The 21,964-nt window shown below is 55.5% G+C and overlaps 2 protein-coding genes across 7 annotated transcripts; one reads left to right on the top strand and one right to left on the bottom strand.

The window, feature by feature from the left end:
• The first annotated feature begins 2,573 nt into the window (after positions 1–2,573).
• SLC7A4 (solute carrier family 7 member 4) lies at positions 2,574–6,635 on the top strand. Its single transcript, XM_033232850.1, has 4 exons — positions 2,574–4,210; positions 4,999–5,639; positions 5,906–6,014; positions 6,120–6,635. Exons 1-4 carry the CDS (start codon positions 3,229–3,231, stop codon positions 6,293–6,295), a joined length of 1,908 nt encoding a protein of 635 aa, XP_033088741.1. The 5' UTR covers positions 2,574–3,228; the 3' UTR covers positions 6,296–6,635.
• A 703-nt stretch (positions 6,636–7,338) lies between these two features.
• On the bottom strand, positions 7,339–21,599 carry P2RX6 (purinergic receptor P2X 6). 6 transcript variants are annotated; one of them, XM_033234074.1, is made up of 12 exons: positions 21,252–21,599; positions 20,499–20,649; positions 18,528–18,599; positions 13,659–13,734; positions 13,375–13,468; positions 13,212–13,292; positions 12,990–13,135; positions 12,792–12,881; positions 8,760–8,853; positions 8,581–8,646; positions 8,328–8,405; positions 7,339–8,238 (listed from the first exon to the last, which is right to left on the bottom strand). In XM_033234074.1, the coding sequence occupies exons 1-12, from the start codon at positions 21,413–21,415 to the stop codon at positions 7,932–7,934; spliced, it is 1,419 nt and encodes a 472-aa protein (XP_033089965.1). In that variant the 5' UTR covers positions 21,416–21,599; the 3' UTR covers positions 7,339–7,931. The 6 variants fall into 6 exon arrangements, with proteins under 6 accessions (XP_033089965.1, XP_033089960.1, XP_033089962.1 ...); XM_033234069.1 differs by having other exon boundaries at positions 12,792–12,901; positions 12,994–13,135; XM_033234071.1 differs by having other exon boundaries at positions 12,792–12,901; positions 12,994–13,135; positions 21,330–21,569.
• Positions 21,600–21,964: the final 365 nt, after the last annotated feature.

Below are 21,964 nucleotides of genomic sequence, written 5' to 3'. Positions count from 1 at the left end.
GAATACTGCCATTTTATATTTAAAATCTTACAGTCTATGAACATGGGATGTCTTTCCATTTATTTATTTTGCTTTTAATTTCTTTTTCTTTTCTTTTTTTCTTTCTTTTTTTTTTTTTTTTTTTTTTGAGACAGGGTCTCACTGTGTCACCCAGGCTAGAGTGTAGTGGCACAAACATGCCTCACTGCAACCTCAACCTCCCAGGCTCAAGCAATGCTCCCACCTCAACACCACCCCCAACTCCCAGGAGCTGAGACCCAGGCGCATGCCACCATGCCCAGATAATCTTTTTACCTTTTCGTAGAGGTGAGGTCTCCCTATGTTACCCAGGCAAAATACCCAAGTATTTTGGCTATTCTGGATCCCTTGCATTTCCATATGAATTTTTTTTTTTTTTTTTTTTTTTTGAGACGGAGTCTCACTCTGTCACCCAGGCTGGAGTACAATGGCACCATCTCAGCTCACTGCAACCTCTGCCTCCAGGGTTCCAGCGATTCTCCTGCCTCAGCCTCCCAAGTAGCTGCAATTACACGTGCCCACCACTTATTTTAATTTATTTATTTAGTCGTTTTGGAGACAGGGCCTTGCTTTGCCACCCAGGCTGGAGTGCAGTGACAGGATCATAGCTCACTGCAGCCTCAAACTCCTGGGTTCAAGCGATCCTCTCACCTTAGCCTCCCAAAGTGTGAGCCATTGGGCCTAGCCAAATACTGTATTTTTTATCAACATTTGGTTGAAAAACATCTGTGTATTAGTAAACCTGTGTTGTTCAAGAGTCCACTGTGCTTTGCTGAGGATTTCTACATCTATATTCATAAGGGATTTGGGTCTGTGGCTTTTTTTTCTTGTGATGTCTGTCGAGTTTGGTGTCAGGGTAGTCCTGGCCTTGTAGAATGAGTTAGACATTATTCCCTCCTCTTTTTGTTTCCTGGTGGTTTATCTTCACTGCATCACTGTGGGGTTGCTCTGTGTAACTGTCTCACTCAGTAGTGAGTGAAATATCCTTGGAAATGTACAATTTACTGCATTAGCCCAACTTAGTGTCACATATCCATTGTATGTTGGTGCCTGTGGCAGAAGATGTGGTGTCACACCTTCTCCAGGTAGATAAAAAGTCAACATTCCAAAACACTGGACAGCAGCAATAAGGTGGTCATTGGTAAGGCCTTGGGGGAGCTCCCATCACAAAATTGCCTAAGCCTCTGGCCTGAAGTGCCTAGACTTTTGTGGTGACATTTCAGGACAAGGGACGTCTGCTCAGGCAACACAGGGATGGGGTAAGGAAGCTACCATCCCACCGGAAGTGGGAGCCATCTGAGAAGTTCCTCAAGACAATACCAGCCAAATATTAGAAGGTATTGGCATTCTGGCCGAGGCAGAATGTTCCAAATTAGCACTATCTTGTCTGGGAGTCCATCATCCTGCCACCAGCCCAGCTGGATAGGCTGCAGATGCTCCTAAGATCCCATTCCACAAACCACACATAAGCCTGAACACATGTCTAGGATAGCGTTCTGGGGAGGCCAGGAGCCATGGTTCATCACAGCCTTTTGGGAGGCCAAGGCAAGAAAATCGCTTGAGTCCCAGAGTTGGAGACCAGCCAGGGTGACATAGTGAGACCTAGTCTCTAAAACAAATAAAATTTAAAAATTAGCCTGGTGTGTTGGTGCAAAGCTGCCTGCCTGGAGCGTGGGGTGCAGGGAGGCAGTACTCAGGACACAGTGGCTCTCACTGATAAACACAAGTGTGGATCTGTTATTGGGGTCCTATAGGCCCCTCCCGGCCTGCCTGAGGCATCTAGGCTAGGAGGGGCTACCACTGGGGTCTGAGGAGGTCTAGTCCCCTACGGGAGGGCTGCGAGGTTGGTCCCAGAAACTGCTTGCTCCCTTGCAGGATGTGGTAGCGCAGGCTCAAAACAGCCAGCCTGCGTTCCCCCAGTTCGCAGAACTCTCTCAAAAGGCTGCAGTCTCTTGCCAACCTGTGAGGGTGGCTGACTGCCACCCCATTGTAAGAGTAGAGGTCAGGGACTGCCCCAGGCCACTCTGGCAAACCTGTGTTTTCATTTAACTCACTGTGCCTGAAGCTCACATGATGGTGCTGCAGGGTCTGTCTGGGGCGCAGCTGGGTGGGGTTCATGTACTGGGGTGAGGGATCAAGAAGGGTGTCCACTGCAGTGGAAAGAGGGTGGGCTGCGGACTTTCAGACGTGGCCCTTAACCTCCCGAGTGACCTAGGCTAGTCACTTAGCCGGTGGTCTGACCTCCATCTGTGAGTGAGTCACAGTCACAGGGCTTCCCTAGACCCCGGTGAGCTCCCGTCATGACCTTGCGAGGTCGGGGCAGGGTGGGCAGGGTGAAATATCTGGGTATGTGGCAGCGGGTGGGGCCGCGTGGGGGGGGCCTGGGGGTGGGGGCGGGCCCTGAGCTCCGGCGCCGGCAAACTGGGCGGGCTCAGAGCTCAGAGCCGAGGCAGCTGCGGCGGCAGCAGGTGGGTTGCAGCGGATCCTACGGGGGACCGGGACCGGGACGGGGATGGGGATGGGGACGGGGACGGGGACGGGACGGGGGACGGGCTCAGGCCCAAGAGCAGGCGAAGGCGCAAGTGTCCGGGAACGGGGGCGCGGCGGAGCTGGCTCTGGCGGCAGCGGCGTGTTGGGCATGGGGAGGTGTGCGGGCCCAGGGCTCCCCCGCATTCTGCCCGGCGCGCGTATACCCCAGTCTGGCCACGGTGGCGGGGGCAGGTGCCGGGTATATGTGGCCGCCACTGTCTGTGGCAGGTGGCTGCCTGGGACACGCCCGACCCAACGCAGAGCCGTGGCTCCTGTTCCGGGTCCGGCTCTACTCTGGGGAAGCCTCGGTTTCATCTCGCTCTGGGACCCCACCACTGAGCCGTTCCCAGTCTCTCTCCCAGCTTCGCCTGGAGCTGCTCCCTCCCCACCCCACCGAGCAGGTGAGTAGGTGGGGCCCCACCAGGCCTTCTCTGCTGCCTGGGATGCAGACAGGACCTCCAGGCTTCCTATGACCTCCTGCCCACAGGCTCTGACACCTGCCCCATTCCAGCCCTTCAGCAGGCCTCCGGTTCGGGTGTGTAGGTCCGCAGGGCAGGGACGGAGAGAGGACTGGGGGTGGTGAGACCAGGAGGGATGAAAGGCCGGCTGGGCATCCTGTCATTCCCCTCTGGCCCTAGCAGGTTCCAGTAGCTTGCTCGGTGCTCTTCTCGGCCACCTGCCATGGCCCAGGGGCTGCCCAGCATGGCCAGCCTGGCTCGCTTATGCCAGAAGCTGAACCGCCTGAAGCCGCTGGAGGACTCCACCATGGAGACGTCACTGCGGCGCTGCCTGTCCACACTGGACCTGACTCTTCTGGGCGTGGGTGGCATGGTGGGTTCGGGCCTCTATGTGCTTACAGGTGCTGTGGCCAAGGACGTGGCTGGCCCTGCTGTGCTCTTGTCCTTTGGTGTGGCTGCTGTGGCCTCCCTGCTGGCAGCCCTATGCTATGCAGAATTCGGGGCACGTGTGCCACGCACGGGCTCTGCCTACCTGTTCACCTATGTATCCATGGGCGAGCTGTGGGCCTTCCTTATCGGCTGGAATGTTCTCCTCGAATACATCATTGGTGGTGCCGCCGTGGCCCGCGCCTGGAGTGGCTACCTGGACTCTATGTTCAGTCACAGCGTCCGCAACTTCACTGAGACCCACGTGGGTTCCTGGCAGGTGCCCCTCCTGGGCCACTACCCGGATTTCCTGGCTGCTGGCATCATCCTCCTGGCCTCTGCCTTTGTCTCCTGTGGAGCCCGCGTCTCTTCCTGGCTCAACCACACCTTCTCAGCCATCAGCCTGCTTGTCATTCTCTTCATTGTCATCCTGGGCTTCATCCTGGCCCAGCCTCACAACTGGAGCGCTGAGGAAGGCGGCTTTGCACCCTTTGGCTTCTCCGGCGTCATGGCTGGCACTGCCTCCTGCTTCTATGCTTTCGTGGGCTTCGACGTCATTGCCGCCTCCAGCGAGGAGGCCCAGAACCCACAGCGGTCCGTGCCTCTGGCCATTGCCATCTCACTTGCCATTGCAGCTGGTGCCTACATCCTTGTCTCCACCGTGCTAACCCTCATGGTGCCCTGGCACAGCCTGGACCCCGACTCAGCACTTGCAGATGCTTTTTACCGGCGGGGCTACAGGTGGGCTGGCTTCATCGTGGCAGCTGGCTCCATCTGCGGTAAGAGACTCTTCCTGGGCAGGGTGGCAGGGAAAAGAGCAAGGGGGAGCTCTGTCCTCAGATTCACCTTCACCTGGGGCTGTTTTACCAGTTGCATAATGGGGCAAGGAAAGTGCTAATTATTATTATTATTTTTTTTTTTTTTTGAGACGGAGTCTCGCTCTGTCGCCCGGGCTGGAGTGCAGTGGCCGGATCTCAGCTCACTGCAAGCTCCGCCTCCTGGGTTTACGCCATTCTCCTGCCTCAGCCTCCCGAGTAGCTGGGACTACAGGCGCCTGCCACCTCGCCTGGCTAGTTTTTTGTATTTTTTAGTAGAGACGGGGTTTCACCATGTTAGCCAGGATGGTCTCGATCTCCTGACCTCGTGATCCGCCGGCCTCGGCCTCCCAAAGTGCTGGGATTACAGGCTTGAGCCACCGCGCCCGGCCAAGTGCTAATTATTAGAAACTCTTCGCTTCAAAAAAATTTCTTCAGAAACTTTTTGGAAGGGACCTCCCCACACATGGTCCATAGCATATTAGTGTTGGGCATGTCCTTATAGATTATTTCCTAGGCAGACGGACTCAGCTCTCATCAGATGCTCCAGTGGGCCTGTGACCTATCCCAGATGTCCTGTTCTTGGGCAGAGCGCTGACAATCTATTACTCCTACACACACTCATGCTTACTCTAAGAGGCCAGACAAGCTCATGCCCATGTTCCTAAGGAACCACCCATGCACCGACCCCCAGCAGAGGCCCCTGGTGGGCTTCTCCGCCATGTTGACCCTCCCCGCTCTCTCTGCTACAGCCATGAACACTGTCCTGCTCAGCCTCCTCTTCTCCCTGCCACGCATTGTCTACGCCATGGCCGCCGATGGGCTCTTCTTCCAGGTGTTTGCCCGTGTGCATCCCCGGACACAGGTGCCTGTGGCAGGCACCCTGGCGTTCGGGCTTCTCACAGCCTTCCTGGCACTGCTGCTGGACCTGGAGTCGCTGGTTCAGTTCCTGTCCCTTGGCACACTCCTGGCCTACACCTTCGTGGCCACCAGCATCATTGTGCTGCGCTTCCAGAAGTCTTCCCCGCCCAGCTCCCCAGGCCCAGCCAGCCCTGGCCCCCTGACCAAGCAGCACAGCTCCTTCTCAGACCACCTACAGCTAGTGGGCACTACGCACGCCTCTCTCCCTGAGCCGGGGGAGCTGCAGCCAGCCTTGAGGCCCTACCTGAGCTTCTTGGATGGGTACAGCCCTGGAGCAGTGGTGACTTGGGCGCTTGGCGTTATGTTGGCCTCAGCCATCACCATAGGCTGCGTGCTCGTCTTTGGGAACTCGACCCTGCACCTCCCACACTGGGGTTACATCCTGCTGCTCCTGCTCACCAGTGTCGTGTTTCTGCTCAGTCTCCTCATCCTGGGGGCTCACCAGCAACAGTATCGGGAAGACTTGTTTCAGGTACCTCCCCCAGCCAGCACCCACTGGTGCTCTGCCCAGGCAGCTGCCTCCCCTTCCCCCACGGCCATCCCAGAATGAACAAGACTCACAGGGCTGGGGAGGACGGCACACCCATCCCGCACCCCTCTCTGCTTGGTGAGTGAGCACATGTCTCCACAACCTCCTGAGAGGGAGAAAGGCTGTATGGATTCCCGAGAAAGTGGGCCCTGGGCTGGCAGATCTTTCCTGCAACCCGGTCCAGCCCTGCCCTGCCCCTGCCTCCTCAGATCCCCATGGTTCCCCTGATTCCAGCCCTGAGCATCCTCCTCAACATCTGCCTCATGCTGAAGCTGAGCTATCTGACCTGGGTGCGCTTCTCCATCTGGCTGCTGATGGGTGAGTGGGGGCCAGGCTGGGACCGGGTTCAGGAGGAGGGCAAAGAGGACAGGAAGGGCTGAAATCTGTACCTCAGGCTCATGCCCTGCCTCCTGCCCTGTCTAGGACTCGCAGTGTATTTCGGCTACGGTATCCGGCACAGCAAGGAGAACCAGCGGGAGCTGCCAGGGTCAAACTCCACGCACTACGTGGTATTCCCCAGGGGCAGCCTGGAGGAGACAGTGCAGGCTGTGCAGCCCCCTAGCCAGGCGCCAGCACAGGACCCCGGCCATATGGAGTAGCTGGTCAGCCCACACTTGCCCCGCTCTCCCACACCTGCTTGGGAGGCCAGAGAGGCTGGACAAGCCAGGAGCCCCTTCTGTTGTGGGCGGCCTGGGTTTGCAGGCCTGCGCAGGCTGGGGCGTCCTCAGGACCTTAGGACTTTGTCCAGGAGCTGAGCTTCAGGTCTTCAGGAGTGGGCCTTGGCCGATGCTGGTGCCGCGGACTCTGCCCAGAGCCTTCTTGTTTATGATCAGCTCCAGCTACCTGGGCAGGTGTGGTGGGGTGGACGGGAAGGCCCACAGCACAAGGGATCCATAATAATAATTGCTTGGCCAGCCATGTGGCCTGCTGGCATATCCACTGTGGCATTCTTTATGGCACCGAGTCTTCACCTGCCCCATGGAACCAGGCAATTGTCTCCAATCCACATCAAAGATGCTGGGGCTCTCCAAAGAGTAGGTGCCAGTCCTGGGACCACCCTGAGTCAGAGACACAGGTGGGCCTGGATCCAGGTGCCCAGCTAAGAGGGGAGTCACACACACCAGGCAAGGAGGGTTCCATGACAGACCTGGGGTCAGGCTCCCCACATCTGCTAGGTGGCAGATCTAGGGAGCAGAGCTGGGGCCCCAAGGAGGCTTCCTAAACAGGGCAGTAGGGTTCAGAGGATGGCATGCACCTGAGGCCTGCCCGGCACAGGCACACCCACAGGGACACACACGTCCCTGCAGGCACTACCCTGGGGTGCACGCCTGTGTGCAGACTGAGGTGGCAGCTGCTTCTGAGCTCAGGCCCAGGCTGAGGCTCTCTTGCTGTCTTTGTCCACTCTTCAAGGGCTGTGAGGTGAAAGAGTGTGGCCCTCAGGCTCTGACATGGGTGCACAAGTGTCCAGGCCTATTCCAGTTACCTTTTAGCCCACCTGGTAGCTGCAGGGCCTCAGTCTTCGGGGGTAGGGTCCCCAAGTCCACCCTGCACTGCCCCACTGGCTCCCCATGGCTGTGCCATGTCTACCATAGATGCCCCCCAACTTTCCAGTCCTGCCCGTAAGGATTACACAGGACGAGGGTGGCTTTGCTGGCTTTACTCCACGACTTTCTCCAGCCAAGACATCAGCTTTCTCTGGGCCCCAAGGAGAATCAGGTGCATGTGCCCCTCCTTGGATACCCAGGCCTCAGGGGCCACACTCTCCCACCCTAGCCCTTCAGAGCCCAGCTCCCGATGGACATGGCTCTGGGGATTGAGAGGCAGCAGGGACCCCAGGCATTTTACTGAGGCTGCAGGTGGCAGATGATTCCAGACGTCAGCCCAGCCTCAGCCCCACCCCTGGCCTTCCACAGCATGCCCTGATCACCAGGTATCCACAATGGAAAGCAGCCCCTTGACTCCCTGGGGTGGACAATTAGAATTCCCTGCCCTGCCCTGGGACCAAGAGGAGAATTCCAGCTGCAAAACCCAGCCAGCCTGAGGGAGATCTCGGTGTTGTCGTTTGGAACCATTCCTTCCAGCCACTCCACCCAGCCTGGGATCAGAGTCAGGGCCTCCCTCGAGCAGCTGCGCTCAGACAGCTTCCTAAGTATGACTTCTGTGGCTGACTTCTGTGGTTCCCTGAGGAAGCATCCTGCTAAGGCAGGAGTCAGGGGAGGGACTGTCTGCTGGGGTTCAAGGGTAGAATTCTACCCCCAATCCTCCATGCTGGGGCCTCATCCTTGAGATCCCCAGGCAGGGCCCCACCCTCCCCAGCCCCCAACTCTCAACCAGCAGGGAATGGCTACGGGCTTCAGGAATGGGCTGGCAAGTGGGTGTCAGAACTTGGACAGGGCCATCCTGGTGTCTGTGTCTGACTCTCAGCAGCAGTGGCCATGGGTGCAGGTGCTGAGATCTGCCTAAGGCACTTGGCCAGTCGGGCTTGGGATGCAAGGGCCAGCTCACTCCACACAGAGTTGGCGGTTGCCTTCGGGGCCTTTGCCTGCAGACGAGGACAGCAGGTCAGGGATCCAGCCAACTTCTTTCTAAGTGTGGCAGAACCCAGAGTCCAAGCAGAGCACCTCAGCTCACCTCCTCATACTTTGTCCTCCAGTAGAAATGGGCTTCTCTATCCACATACAGCAGCAGCAGGTCACAGATAAAGGTGACCTGGGAGAGGCAGGGCCAACCCATGTTCCAGCCCCCGAGCCTGCTCTCCTGCCACTTCCCCAGCCTGCACCCCGAGATTCAATGTGCAGGCACCGGAGCCTCCAGCATGCGTTGGACACACCCTGGTCAGCGGCATTCACCGCAGCCTGCAGGTGCCCACAGTGCTTGCACTCACCACGCCCAGCCAAGCTGCCCCGGTGCCCAGTGTGACGGCCATGGGGATGAGCCCGAACTTCCCTGCCTGAGAGAGATCTGAGCTGAACCTCTCAGCCCACGACTGTCGGCCTCATGCCTCCTCCAGCCCTGTCTGCTTTGCCGCTTCCCATCCCCGGCCTGACCCCTACCTGTGCCTACCTGCCCGGTGACGAGGATGTCGAAGCGGATTCCGTAGAGTTTGAGCAGGGTGCGGGCCTCCACACCCGGTTGCTCCCACCAGTAAGTGGCTGTCCTGCAGGCAGGAAAGAGGGCTCTGGTGGCCTGCTTTGCCCACCCACAGGTGGGGCTGGCCCTGCCAGGGCTCTGTCCACCTTATCCATTGACTGTAAACCAGAGCCCAAGCCTGAGTCCTGGGTCTCAGCCCTGTGTCATTGGTGAGAAAACAGAAAAAGCAAACCAAGACCTGTCCCTCAGAAGTTCCCTGCCTGCTGAGGGGATAGGGGACAGAGGAGTCCCTAAACAGACCCAGCAGCAGGGATGTGAAGGAGCAGGCTCAGGGCTGAGGGATTCCAGAGATGGGAACTCACTCTTCCCTGGGAACTGGGGTAGGCTTCCTGGAGGGGACATGAGACTGGGCCTGGAGGAACATGCACACAGATGGTTTGCCAGCACAGAGGTGGGGGGAACAGGATGTGGGTGGGAGCCAGCCCTGCATGGTTTCGAAGGGTTCAGGAGGTTGGGGAAGCCAGACCAGACGGGATGCAGTGAGCTGTGTTGAGGGGCATCATCCCCAGGCCTGGTGGCCGTGGTGTGCCCACTTGCATGACAAGGTGACACTCAGTGGCAGAAGGATCCAATAAATCTGCTTAGAAGACTTAAAGACATGATAATAAATGCAATTTAAGAACCTTGAGGCCAGGTGCGGTGGCTCATGCCTGTAATCCCAGCACTTTGGGACGCTGAGACAGGTGGGTCACTTGAGGTCAGGAGTTCAAGACTAGCCTGACCAACACGGTGAAACCCCATATCTACTAAAAACACAAAAATTAGCTGGGTGTGGTGGCATGCACCTGTAATCACAGCTACTTGGGATGCTGAGGCAAGAGAATTGCTTGAACCCAGGAGGCAAAGATTGCAGTGAGCCGAGATCAGGCCACTGCACTCCAGCCTGACACCAACAAGAGCAAAATTTCAACTAAAAAAAAAAAGGCCAGGCATGGTGGCTCATGCCTGTAATCCCAGCACTTTGGGAGGCCGAAGTGTGTGGATCACCTGAGGTCAGAAGTTCGAGACCAGCCTGACCAACATGGCAAAACCCCATCTCTACTAAAAATACAAAAATTAGCCAGGCATTGTGGCACACACCTGTAATCCCAGCTACTCCGGAGACTGAGACTGGAACCTGGGAGGCAGAGGTTGCAGTGAGCCAAGATCATGCCATTGCACTCTAGCCTGGACGCCAAGAAAGTGAAAACTCCGTCTCAAAAAAAAAAAAAAAAAAAATTAAGGCCGGGCGCGGTGGCTCAAGCCTGTAATCCCAGCACTTTGGGAGGCCGAGACGGGCAGATCACGAGGTCAGGAGATCAAGACCATCCTGGCTAACACAGTGAAACCCCGTCTCTACTAAAAAATGCAAAAAACTAGCCGGGCGAGGTGGTGGGCGCCTGTAGTCCCAGCTACTCGGGAGGCTGAGGCAGGAGAATGGCGTAAACCCGGGAGGCGGAGCTTGCAGTGAGCTGAGATCTGGCCACTGCACTCCAGCCTGGGTGACAGAGCGAGACTCCGTCTCAAAAAAAAAAAAAAAAAGAAAAGAAAAGAAAAAAAATTAAAAAATTAAAAATAAATAAATAAATAAAGGCCAGGCGTGGTGGCTCACGCCTGTAATCCCAGCACTTTGGGAGGCCAAGGCAGGTGGATCATGAGGTCAAGAGATCGAGACCATCCTGGCCAACATGGAGAAACCCCATCTCTACTAAAAATACAAAAATCAGCCGGGAATGGTGGCACACACCTGTAGTCCCAGCTACTCGGGAGGCTGAGGCAGGAGAATTGCTTGAATCTGGGAGGTGGAGGTTGCAGTGAGCCGAGATTGCACCACTGCACTGCAGCCTGGCAATAGAGTGAGACTCTGTCTCAAAAAAAAAAAAAAAAAAAAAAAGGCCAGGTGCAGTGGCTCACACCTATAATCCCAGCATTTTGGGAGGCTGAGGCGGGTGGATCACCTGAGGTCAGGAGTTCGAGACCAACATGGTGAAACCCTATCTCTACAAAAATACAAAAATTAGCTGGGCATGGTGGTGGACGCCTGTAATCCCAGCTACTTGGGAGGGTGAGGCAAGAGAATCGCTTGAACCCGGGAGGCAGAGGTTGCAGTGAGCCGAGATCATGCCATTGCACTCCAGCCTGGGTGACAAGAGTGAGACTCCATCTCAAAAAAAAAAAAAAATTCTTGAGTGCATCATAGATTGGAAAGTACAAAGGTTTAGGATCACTGTTGGCACAGCTGGGGAGCATTAAGTATTAGATTTATTCTGCCAGCCAGGAAGGTGGGTCACACCTGTCATCTCAATACTTTGGAAGGCTGAGGTGGGAAACTGATCACTTGAGGCCAGGAGTTCAAGACCAGCCTGGTCAACATAGTGAGACCCCGTTTCTATATTGTTTTTTAAAAAGTAAAAAAGATTTACTCTTGCTAAATGTCTTTCTTTCTTTCTTTTCTTTCTTTCTTTCATGGCATCTGACTCTGTCATCAGACTGGAATGCAGTGGCATGATCACGGCTTACTGCAGCCTCAGTCTTCTGGGCTCAAATGATCCTCCCACCTCAGCCTCCTGAGTAGCTGGGATCATAGGCATCGGCCATCAGGCCCAGCTAATTTTAGAAGTATTTTTTGTAGACATGGGGGTCCCCCTATATTGCCCAGGTTGGTCTCAAACTCCTGGGCTCAGGTGATCCTCCCGCCTCAGCCTCCCAAAGTGTTGGGATTACAGGCATGAGCCACTGCACCCAAAAGTCAATTTCTTGAGTGCAACAATAAGACAGTGGCTACATGGGGAAGGTCCCTGTTCTCAGGACAATGTTGAAAAAGGTGAGTGTCCGGATGTCTGCCACCTACTTTCAAACAGTTCCGTTTGAAATCTAAACATATCCAGTTCACTCCAGACAGGGAGAAAGAAAATGTGGCCAGATGGTAACATAAAAACTGGTAAGCCCAGATGAAGGTATATGGGTGTTCATGGCACTAATCTTAAGTTTGTCTAGAGTTTTTTAAAAAAATGTTTAGGTAAAAGCTGAAGGGGGGCCAGGCACGGTGGCTTACATCTGTAATCCTAGCCCTTTGGGAGGCTAAGGTGGGTGGATCACCTGAGGTCAGGGGTTTGAGACCAGCCTGGCCAACATCGTGAAAACCCATCTCTACCAAAGTATGAAAATTAGCTAGGAGTGGTGGTGGGCGCCTGTAATTCCAGCTACTCGGAGGCTGAGGGAGGATAATCGGTTGAACCCGGGAAGCGGAGGTTACAGTGAGCCAAGATCGGGCCACTGCACTCCAGCCTGGGTGACAGAATGAGATTGTCTTAAAAAAAAAAAAAAAAAAAGGCCGGGCGCGGTGGCTCAAGCCTGTAATCCTAGCACTTTGGGAGGCCGAGACGGGCGGATCACGAGGTCAGGAGATCGAGACCATCCTGACTAACACGGTGAAACCCCGTCTCTACTAAAAACTACAAAAAAAACTAGCCGGGCGAGGTGGCGGGCGCCTGTAGTCCCAGCTACTCGGGAGGCTGAGGCAGGAGAATGGCGTGAACCCGGGAGGCGGAGCTTGCAGTGAGCTGAGATCCGGCCACAGCACTCCAGCCTGCGTGACAGCGCGAGACTCCGTCTCAAAAAAAAAAAAAAAGCTGAAAGGAAGAAGGGGAAAGTAAAAAGCAAACACCCCATTGCTGTGGAGGGGAGATACTAGAGGCAGGGTGGGTGGAGAAAGGGTTGACAGTGAGGAGCCTGAGCTGGGCAGGGGCCCGGGACAGATGGGGTGGAGGGCTCAGGACTTGGGGGAGCAGGATGGAGCCTGTGCTGGAGGATGTGGGGTTGAGAACAGCTCTCTCGTGCTTCTGGGAGCCCCTCGCACACCAGTGGAATATCCAGAGGGCTGGGCCTGGGTGTGATCTGTCCTGATCGCCACAGGGAGAGGGCGATGGGCACAGCAGTTGGGCACTGGGAGCAGTGGGGCCGCACCTGAAGTTGTAGCTCCTCTCCTGCAGCTGGAAGGAGTAGTGAGTCCGGCAGCCGGAGTCCCCAGTGTCCAGGTCACAATCCCAGTGAACCCTGATGCCCACAGAGCCACCCTGCACATAGCACACAGCTGTTCCACTGGTGGATGGGCCCGGGACCCTCTCCCAGAGCCCTCCAGGAACCTTGCCCCCAACTCAGGACCCACCAGCAACGCCAGGTCCTCGAAGTTCCCTCCAGCCTCAGCCACGAGGTCCCCAATGCGGAACACGGGACAGTAGGGGCTGAGTTGTGGTTCATAGCGGCAGTACTTAAAATAGGTGGGGTCCCAGGTCTCCAAGGCATTGGACCTGGGAGGGGTGGGGGAGGTCAGACAAGGTAGGAGACAAGGAGGGTCTTGGGGCAGATGGGACCCACTCTGCTTACTTAGAGAAGTTGAACTTGCTGAAGGTGACCGTGTTTTTGATGAACAGTGTGAAGTTCTGGGCCTGGGCCAGCAGGGGCCTCCTGCAGGTGGAAGGGAGATGACAGCCTCTGCCAGGCCTGGGGCCCTGCACCGGTGGGGGTGGGGGATTGTGGGGACACTTACGAGGGCACAACGCCACTCTCCACTGGGCACCAACTCCAGATCTCACAGGTCCTGTGGGTCCCATTGAACACCACACATTGGCCTGTTTTCACGCCTAGAAAACAAAAGATGAACTCCAGACCTTCAAATCTCCACAGGGCTGGGGAAGGCGTCAGCCAAGGGGTTGTTGTCAGAAAGAGAGATGCAGGGACAGAGGCGAATGGGGCCTGCACTCAGGAGCCACCCAGGATCCCAGCCCAGCCCCCACCCTGCTGGGGACACTGGAAGACAGAGCCCACAGTTACCGTGGCTGTGCGTGCCTCTCTCCCCTTCTGGGCAGTCCTCGTCGACCCAGCAGTTAGCCAGTGGGACGGAGGGGTGCTGAGGTGGGCAAGAAAGCAGTCACCCATGGCACAGGGGATGTCTCCCCTCCACAGCCCAGTCTCAAAGGCAGGGAGGTTCAAGGTGGGAAGGACAGGCCCCCTTCCCACCTTAAACCTCCTCACCACCCCCCCACCAGAGTACCCTGAGTCTGGGCCCACACAGGAAAGCTGGAGGGTGCAAATAAAAGGAGGTGGTCAGAGGAGGGAGCAGAGCAACGCCCTGGCCAGATGAGGGTACAACGCTGTATTTCAAAAACAAAGGGAGACCCCTTTCCTCCTTTTTAAAAAAATTTATTTTTAGTGATGTGGTCTCACTCTGTTGCCCAGGCTGGAGTGCAGTGGTACGATCGTGGCTCACTATAGCCTTGCCCTCCTGGGCTTAAGCAATCCTCTCACCTCAGTTTTTCCAGCAGCTGGGACTACAAACACACACCACTGTGACTGGCTGATTTTTTAATTTTCTTTTTTTTTTTTTTGTAGACATGTAGTCTCGCTATGTTGACCAGGCTGGTTTTAAACTCCTGGCCTCAAGCAATCCTTCTGTCTCAGCCTCCCAGGGTGCTGCGATTAAAGGTGTGAGACAACGCACCCTGCCCTTCCCTCCTGACAGTTCTGTCCATGGTGGACACGGAAGTGATTCTTCCAGGTCTAGCTCCTCTGGTCCAATCTGGATGACAGATCAGGGAAGGTGAATATACCTTGGGAGGGCAAGTTTTTGATGCCCGGAATGGGGACACAACTGACAAAGATCAGGGCCCTAGAGTCAAGGGCTTGGGTATTGAAGCAGGACCCCACACCCTTGCTGAGGGGCCACAGGCTACTCCTTTCTGCTCGCTCTTCTGTAACCTGGGGACATTAATGCCTGCACAGAGGCATAGGACTATGGGGCTCTGGCAGAAGGGGAGGACAGGCGAGCTTTCTGGGGTCCCAGACCCAAGAGAGGAAGGCACACTTGAGCACCAGGCACTCTCCCAGGCACGGTTCTGCCCCAGCTGAGGATGGACACTGCTGCCCAGGGCACTCAGTTCAGTGGCAGCAGGAGGAACAGCAGTACCAGGGGCTCAAGGAAGGCTGAGGGCCTCTGAGAAGCCAGAATGAGGCAGTGAGAATTTCTGAAAGACAGGGCCGTCATGATTGGGTGGAGGGCGGAGCAGAGCCACATGCTGTGCTTCTTTGTCCCTACCTATGTCCTGTGTCTGCCTCTCCTCTCCACTCCAGCTGGGCTACCGTCTCCTCCAATTAGACCCCACAGTGACCACCAATGGGGCCCCCATGTCTCCCCCTACCCTCATCCACCTACCCCCAGCAGCCCAAGTGGTGCATCCCACAATGTGCAGGAGATTGAGCACCCTGCCTCTGAGCCCATGTGTGGCTCTCTTCTTCTCCTCTCATCAGGTTTAGCTCCTGTCAGGCACGGTGGCTCATGCCTGTAATCCTAGCACTTTGAGAGTCCAAGGCGGGCAGATTGCCTGAGCCCAGGAGTTCGAGACTTGCCTGGGCAACAAAGCAAGACCTCATCGCTACAGGAAAAAAAAAAAAGTTTAACAATTAGCTGAGTATGGTCACTCCCACCTATATAGTCCCAGCAACTCAGAAGGCTGAGGCAAAAAAATTGCTTGAGTCCAAAATGTCAAGGAGGCAGTGAGCTGTGATCACACCACTGTATTCTAGCCTGGGTGACAGAGCAAGACCCTGTCTCAAAAAAAAAAAAAGAAAACAAACAAAAACAGTTTGGCTCCATAGTGGGGCTTACAGGGGCCCCTGAAATCCTGAACTACCTTCTTCCCACCCCAGTTCAAATATTCACTTCAGCTCCACTCAGTGGCAGGTAGCCCTAAAGGCACCTCACCTCACACAGCTCAGCGCCTTTGCCCACCAAGCCCCCTCTGGTGGACACCTGCTCCAGCCAAATCCACCTGCTCACCAGCTTCTCCTCACCCTTTTTTAAGATTCTGCTCAGCTGGACACGGTGGCTCATGCCTGTAATCCCAACACTTTGGGAAGCCGAGGTGGGTAGATTACCTGAGGTCAGGAGTTCGAGCCTGGCCAACATGGCAAAACCCTGTCTCTATTAAAAATACAAAAATTATCTGAGTGTGGCGGCTTGTGCCTGTAGTCCCACCTACTTGGGAGACTGAGGCAGGAGAATCACTTGAACCCAGGAGGTAGAGGTTGCAGTGAGCCGAGATCATGCCTCTGCACTCCAGCCTGGGTGACAGAGTGAGACTCCATCTCAAAAAAAAAAAAAAAAGATTCTGCTCAACTGCAGCCCTGGGTCCCCCACCTACAGCCTCTGTCCCATCATAGGACCTGCCACCTTGGCTGGGCTGTCCACGCAGGTGGTCCTTGAGGTATGGGAGATGGAGTTTTGTGAATTCAGCATAGCTAGCCCCCTGGCCCAGAGGGGAGGCTCAGCGGTGCCTGCTGAGGGAGGTGACACTAAAGGAGCACGGTGCACGAACGGGAAGGATCAGGGCCAGGATCCCGAGAGGAGCTGGCAGAACTCTGGTCTTCTGGGAAAGCCAGGTTGTCAGATCTGATCATTACAACCCAGCCCTGATGTTTCATGGAAAGAGCCAGAAGTGTGCTTGCAGACAAAGAGGAATTGCACAGATTCTGAAAAACACAGACCCACGGATCCAGCCAAATTTCAGAACAGTCTACAAACTGAATATTAAATAGACACCTGAGCATTAAGAAAGGGAAGGACATTGTGTGGGTTCACTAAGAGTAAGCACATCCTGCTGGGTGCAGTGGCTCATGTTGGGAATAGGCCCCCAAAATCTGGTCATAAAGTGGCCCAAAACTGGCCATAAACAAAATCTCTGCAGCACTGTGACATGTTCGTGATGGCCATGACGCCCACGCTGGAAGGTTGTGCGTTTACCAGAATGAGGGCAAGGAACACCTGGTCCACCCAGGGGGGAAAACCGCTTAAAAGCGTTCTTAAACCACAAAGAATAGCATGAGCCATCTGTGCCTTAAGGATATGCTCCTGCTGCAGATAACTCGCCAGAGCCCATCCTTTTATTTTGGTCCATCCTTTTGTTTCCCATTAGGAGTACTTTTAGTTAATCTATAATCTACAGAAACAATGCTTATCACTGGCTTGCTGTCAATAAATATGTAGGTAAATCTGTTTAAGGCTCTCAGCTCTGAAGGCTGTGATACCCCGATTTCCCACTCCACACCTCTGTATTTCTGTATGTGTGTCTTTAATTTCTCTAGCGCCGCTGGGTTAGGGTCTCCCCGACCAAGCTGGTCTCGGCAGGCTCACGCCTGTAATCCCAGCACTTTGGGAGGCTGAGGCAGGCAGATCACCTGAGGCCAGGAGTTCAAGACCAGCCTGGCCAACAAGGCAAAACCCTGTCTGTACTTAAAATACATAAATTAGCTGGGCGTGGTGGTGGGCACCTGTAATCCCAGCTACTCAGGAGGCTGAGCAGGAGAACTGCTTGAACCGGAGAGGCGGAGGTTGCAGTGAGCCAAGATCGGGCCATTGAACTCCAGCCTGGGGGACAAGAGTGAGACTCCATCTCAAAAAAAAAAAAAAAAGAGTAAGCAATCCTTTGTGCATATTTCAACTACAGACATGGGATGTCTCCAGCAACTGTGCTAGGACTAACCACCAGGGCTCAGGGAACAGGTGTCTGCACAATCTGCACAATGACCCTCCAGCCCAGGAGGCAGGTAAATGTTGGACTTGTTTAAAGAAAGATGTCACTGTGGAAGTAAACTTTTGGGACTATGTCCTGAGTCTCAATAGTTCAAACAAAATTCACAGCTGGAGAGAATGAGCGTGCTCTGTGACAGATCCCAGGGACATCTCCAGGCAAGGGGTAAAGGTGAAATGTCAGGGGGAGAATCAGTATTTCTGGATCAGAAACGAAGAAGAACAAGGTGGGGGACTCTGGCTTGACCATGGTTGATGTAAAAACTATCCAGAAATCAGGGCTCACGCCTGTAATCCCAGCACTTTGGGAGGCCGAGGCAGGCGGATCATGGGGTCAGGAGATCGAGACCATCCTGGCTAACACGGTGAAACCCCGTTTCCACTAAAAATACAAAAAAAAATTATCTGGGCGTGGTAGCGGGCGTCTGTAGTACCAGCTACTCAGGAGGCCGAGGCAGGAAAATGGTGTGAACCTGGGAGGCGGAGCTTGCAGTGAGCCGAGATCTCGTCACTTCACTCCAGCCTGGGTGACAAAGCAAGACTCCATCTCAAAAACAAAACAAAACTATCCAGAAATCATAAGCAACCCTGAATTCACCATGAGCAAGAGTGTGCTGTGTTGGCTCACAAAGATGAAAGCTGCTTCAGGACACATTAATAGAGGCTGAGCACAGAGAAGGGGAGGTGATATTCCAGCTTGGCTCTTGCTATTAGAGCCTCCCTGAGCATGTGCCCAGCTCTGGTTGTCACAATAACAACCTGGAGAGTACCCAGAGGCAGGACCAGGATGAGGAGGGTCTGGGCACCTCATGGGAACTGCTGCTGCCCAGAGCTCGGGGTACTGTCACCCACAGGCTGGGAGGCCTTAAGAAAGTGACTCAACCTCACCGAGCCTCAGTCTTCTCCTCTGAAATGCGGATCACAGGACTTCCTACCAGACAGGGGATATATGAAGACTGAAAGAAATAACTCACACAAAGATGTAGCCCAGTGCCTGGGGGACACTAAGCACATGCTGAGCCTTCCGCCACCTGGGAAGGGGAAAGGGAAACACGGGTGGCCACCTGGGGCTGGTGGAGGAACGAGGGGCCTGCTGGGAGGATCCTGGACAAACTCACCTCTGGGCATCTGCCCTGAACTTGGGCTGGCGTCACAAGGAAGTTGGTCACCAAGAAGAACACGTTTTCTCCCTAGGAGGCAAATCTCAAGGTTGGCCTGGATGGGCTCGCATTGACCAGAAAGGCCGGAAGCCGGCAGCCTGGTTTATGAGGGAAGGGATGTTGGCCCCATCAAGTCATTAATCCTGTCCCCTCATAAGGCAGACTGAAGCAGAGATGGGAGGCTGGCAGGCGTTCTGGCCATTTTTGAGACCAGGAAGCCTCGTGCCCATGTCCATCTCTTGAGACAAGTTTCTTTCTCATTTGCTCAACCAAAATTTATTTGTGTGTGTGCGTGTGTCTGTGTGCATTTAGAGACAGGGTTTCACTTAGTCACCCAGGCTGGAGTGCAGTGTTATCATCAGTGCTCACTGCAAACTCTAACTCCTGGGCTCAGGAGATCCTCCTGCCTCAGCCTCCCAAGTAGCTGGGACTCCAGGCTCCAGCTACCATGCCTGGCTTCAACCAGAATATTCCAACAGCCTGCTGCTTCTAGTACTGAAGATCCAGGGGAGAGCTGGGCCCGGCACCTGCCCAGGATGGAGAAGAGGTGAGTCTCCCATCCCACACACAGCAGCACTGGCACAGCAGGGGCCAGGGGAGAAGAGGGAAAGCTCTGCCTGTGGTCAATGGGTGGCCCAGGACATTGGAAAGAAAGGCTGACCCTCCAGTGCTGCTCATGAGAGCACTGTGAATTTGAGGAATGTGCACACAGGAAGGGAAGGCAGAGGGTGGTGGGAGTGGCAGCCATTAGGATTGGGAAGAATGTGTGGACACCCTCATAGGCAGGGTTGGGAAAATTCCTGAGGGTAGAAGCAGGGGCTGCAGGCTCTGAGGATGCCTGGTGTGAAAGTTCAGCCTGGCTGCTGCGTGGTGTGCACCGAGTAGTAGGGAGGAGGTGAGAGGGGAATCTAAGGGCCCTCTAGGAGGCCACAGTCTCATGCAGGCATGGCAAGGGTAGTGGTGAAAAATCTTGGAAGGGACAGGAAGGGGTCCAGGTTGAGTCACGGATCTGGCTGAGGCACTAGTGGATGTCACAGCCATCATGACTAGTGGATGTCACAGAGGCCATGCCAGGAGAGGGAAATAATTGATCTTTGGACATGTGGGTGTGCACCTGGAAGACACCTGTGCTCTGGGCAGGTGTTCACTGGGACTACATACACCCTGGGCATCAGAAGAGTAGAAGTGGAAGTTGAGGCTGGGGATGAGCTGGGTGGATGGAGGAGGGAAACACAGCCGAGAAGAGGGGAGGAGCAGCACCTGACCACAGTGCCCCAGGTCAGGGAGCAGGGCTACAGGAAGTTCCATGCCCCAGCATCCCACACCACTCTCAAGCTCAAGCCATTAGTCCCGGACACCCCCTTCTTTTCTGTTGGCAGTCTTTGGAAATGCAGTTTCTCTGGTCTGGCTTCTTTTTTGGGACGGGGGACAGAGTCTCTCTTTGTCTCCCAGGCTGGAGTGCTGTGGCGCAATCTCGGCTCACTGCAAGCTCTGCTTCCCAGGTTCACGCCATTCTCCTGCCTCAGCCTCCCTGAGTAGCTGGGACTACAAGCGCCCGCCACCTCGCCCGGCTGATTTTTTGTATTTTTAGTACAGACAGGGTTTCCCCATGTTAGCCAGGATGGTCTCTATCTTCTGGCCTCGAGATCCGCCCGCCTCAGCCTCCCAAAGTGCTGGGATTACAGGAGTGAGCCACCGCGCCCGGCCCTCGCCTGGCTTCTTGACCAGCCCCTTTTTCCACCCTGAAACCTCCTACACATCCCTGAAAGCGCTGTCCAGGCGCCATCCTCTGTGAAGGCCTTCCTGAGAACCCCCAGATGCCTCTGGCATCACATGCTTCTCTCTGGCACACACTGGCTGCATGGCAGGTGTCCAAGCTGTCAGTGGGCAAAGGACTTGCACCCCCATCAACAGCACCAGGGCCCCCACCTGAGGTGGCTTCACGAAGTCGGCCACATCCCACAGCCGGTTTCCAAGCTCCTCTATCTGAGTCACGGAAACCCCTTTGAGTTTGGTGATGACAGAAATCTGGGGGTCAAGATCCCGGTCCTGGTAGCCTTTTTTGGCGAGGAGGGCCCACCTGGGGAGGAGAAGTTAGGCAGTGTGGTGTGTCCCCAGCGTGTAGTGACAGGGGCAGAGCTGGGCCCTACATGCTCAGTTCTCTCCCCACACCCTACAGGCTCCCAGTCCAGCATCGAGGGCCCCACCTCCTCTCTGGCCCCACTTCCCACTCCAGACGCCCTGAACGAGACAGAAGCTCCAGCCATGCGTCAGAGAGCCAGTGCCCTCGGACAATCACCTTCCCCAGCCAGCACCCACCCCCAGCCTCACTAGACCCAGCTCCCAGCTTCTAGACTCCCCTGACCCGAGGTAGAGCTGGTGGTCTCTCTGGGGCTACTGCTCCAGCTCTCACAGATGTTAAGGACGATGTCTTGTGCCCCCTGGGTGGGGCTGTGGGGAGGGACTGGGAAAGAGGCAGGTGGGCACACAGGACAAACACACAGCTTGTTCTTGCTCTCCTGTCTTATATCGCCTACCTCCCCCCAGCCCCCATCCCAATCTGCCCCCTTCCCCTCCAGCCCCTAAACAGCCCATCCCTCAACTTCAACCCAGCAGGACCAAGCCCCACCCCCCACCTCTTCCCCTGCCCCTCCAGCCTGGCCAAAAGCTCTTCTCTCTTACCCTACCACATAGACCACGATCCCAAGCTGCAGCAGCCTCTGCAGGGCGCCCACCCGCCAGTTCCTGGTCATAACATACTTCTCCGTCTTATAATCCAGAAGCCCCCAGCCTGTCGTAGCCCCTGGGGAGCCCATGCTGCCAGCTCTTGCTAGCTGCGGGCACATGAGTCAGCATGGTAGCTGCAGTCACAGCTGAACAGGAGGCAAAGCAGGGCCCGAGCCAGGCCAGGCCAGTCACTGTTAAAGGGACACTTCCACTAAAGCAGGATCCAGCCTCCGACACCCAGCCCTCAGTCCCTAACCCCAGCTGCCCTGCACCTCCCACCCTCCCTACATTCCCTTTGCTGGGCCCTGGTGGTACACAGAGAACAGCAGCAGCTCTGTCCCTGCCCTCTGGCCTCACTTCCTGGGGTGGGAGTGGAGGTGGTGGGAGGGTGGGGAGAGACAGCTGTTATCAGTGCTGTGAGAGGACGGCCTGAGCGCAGCAGCAGCAGGGCGGGGAGGGTGTTGAGGAAAGCTTCAGGAAGAAGTGACCTCTAAGCTGACCCTTGCAGATTTCTGAAGTTCGACAAGCAGAAAAAGATGGGGATGGAGGTTCCCGGTGCAGGGAGCAGCGTATGCAAAGGCCAGAGCATGCAAGAGAACTAAGAGGCCTAGAGTGAGAGGGTGACCTGCCTCTGCGAAGTTCCCCAGGCCCTCCTGAAAAGTTGTCCC

This window comes from Trachypithecus francoisi, unplaced genomic scaffold, assembly GCF_009764315.1.
Source record: "Trachypithecus francoisi isolate TF-2019V2 unplaced genomic scaffold, Tfra_2.0 Lachesis_group14, whole genome shotgun sequence".
NCBI lineage: Eukaryota > Metazoa > Chordata > Mammalia > Primates > Cercopithecidae > Trachypithecus > Trachypithecus francoisi.
The sequence above is the reverse complement of the archived record's forward strand: the minus strand, read 5'-3'. Positions and strand labels throughout refer to the sequence as shown.

What these genes read in the sequence shown, in the direction of transcription:
- SLC7A4 (XM_033232850.1), top strand. Translation starts at nt 3,229, where the DNA reads ATGGCCCAGGGGCTGCCCAGCATGGCCAGCCTGGCTCGCTTATGCCAG. An exon ending in GGCAGCTGGCTCCATCTGCG is followed by an intron (nt 4,211 to 4,998) that starts GTAAGAGACTCT and finishes TCTCTGCTACAG; the next exon opens with CCATGAACACTGTCCTGCTC. An exon ending in CTCCATCTGGCTGCTGATGG is followed by an intron (nt 6,015 to 6,119) that starts GTGAGTGGGGGC and finishes TGCCCTGTCTAG; the next exon opens with GACTCGCAGTGTATTTCGGC.
- P2RX6 (XM_033234074.1), bottom strand. Translation starts at nt 21,415, where the DNA reads ATGTGCCCGCAGCTAGCAAGAGCTGGCAGCATGGGCTCCCCAGGGGCT. An exon ending in GAGAGGAGCTACAACTTCAG is followed by an intron (nt 8,854 to 12,791) that starts GTGCGGCCCCAC and finishes TCCTGCCTGCAG; the next exon opens with GACAGCCACTTACTGGTGGG. An exon ending in ACATCCTCGTCACCGGGCAG is followed by an intron (nt 8,647 to 8,759) that starts GTAGGCACAGGT and finishes GATCTCTCTCAG; the next exon opens with GCAGGGAAGTTCGGGCTCAT.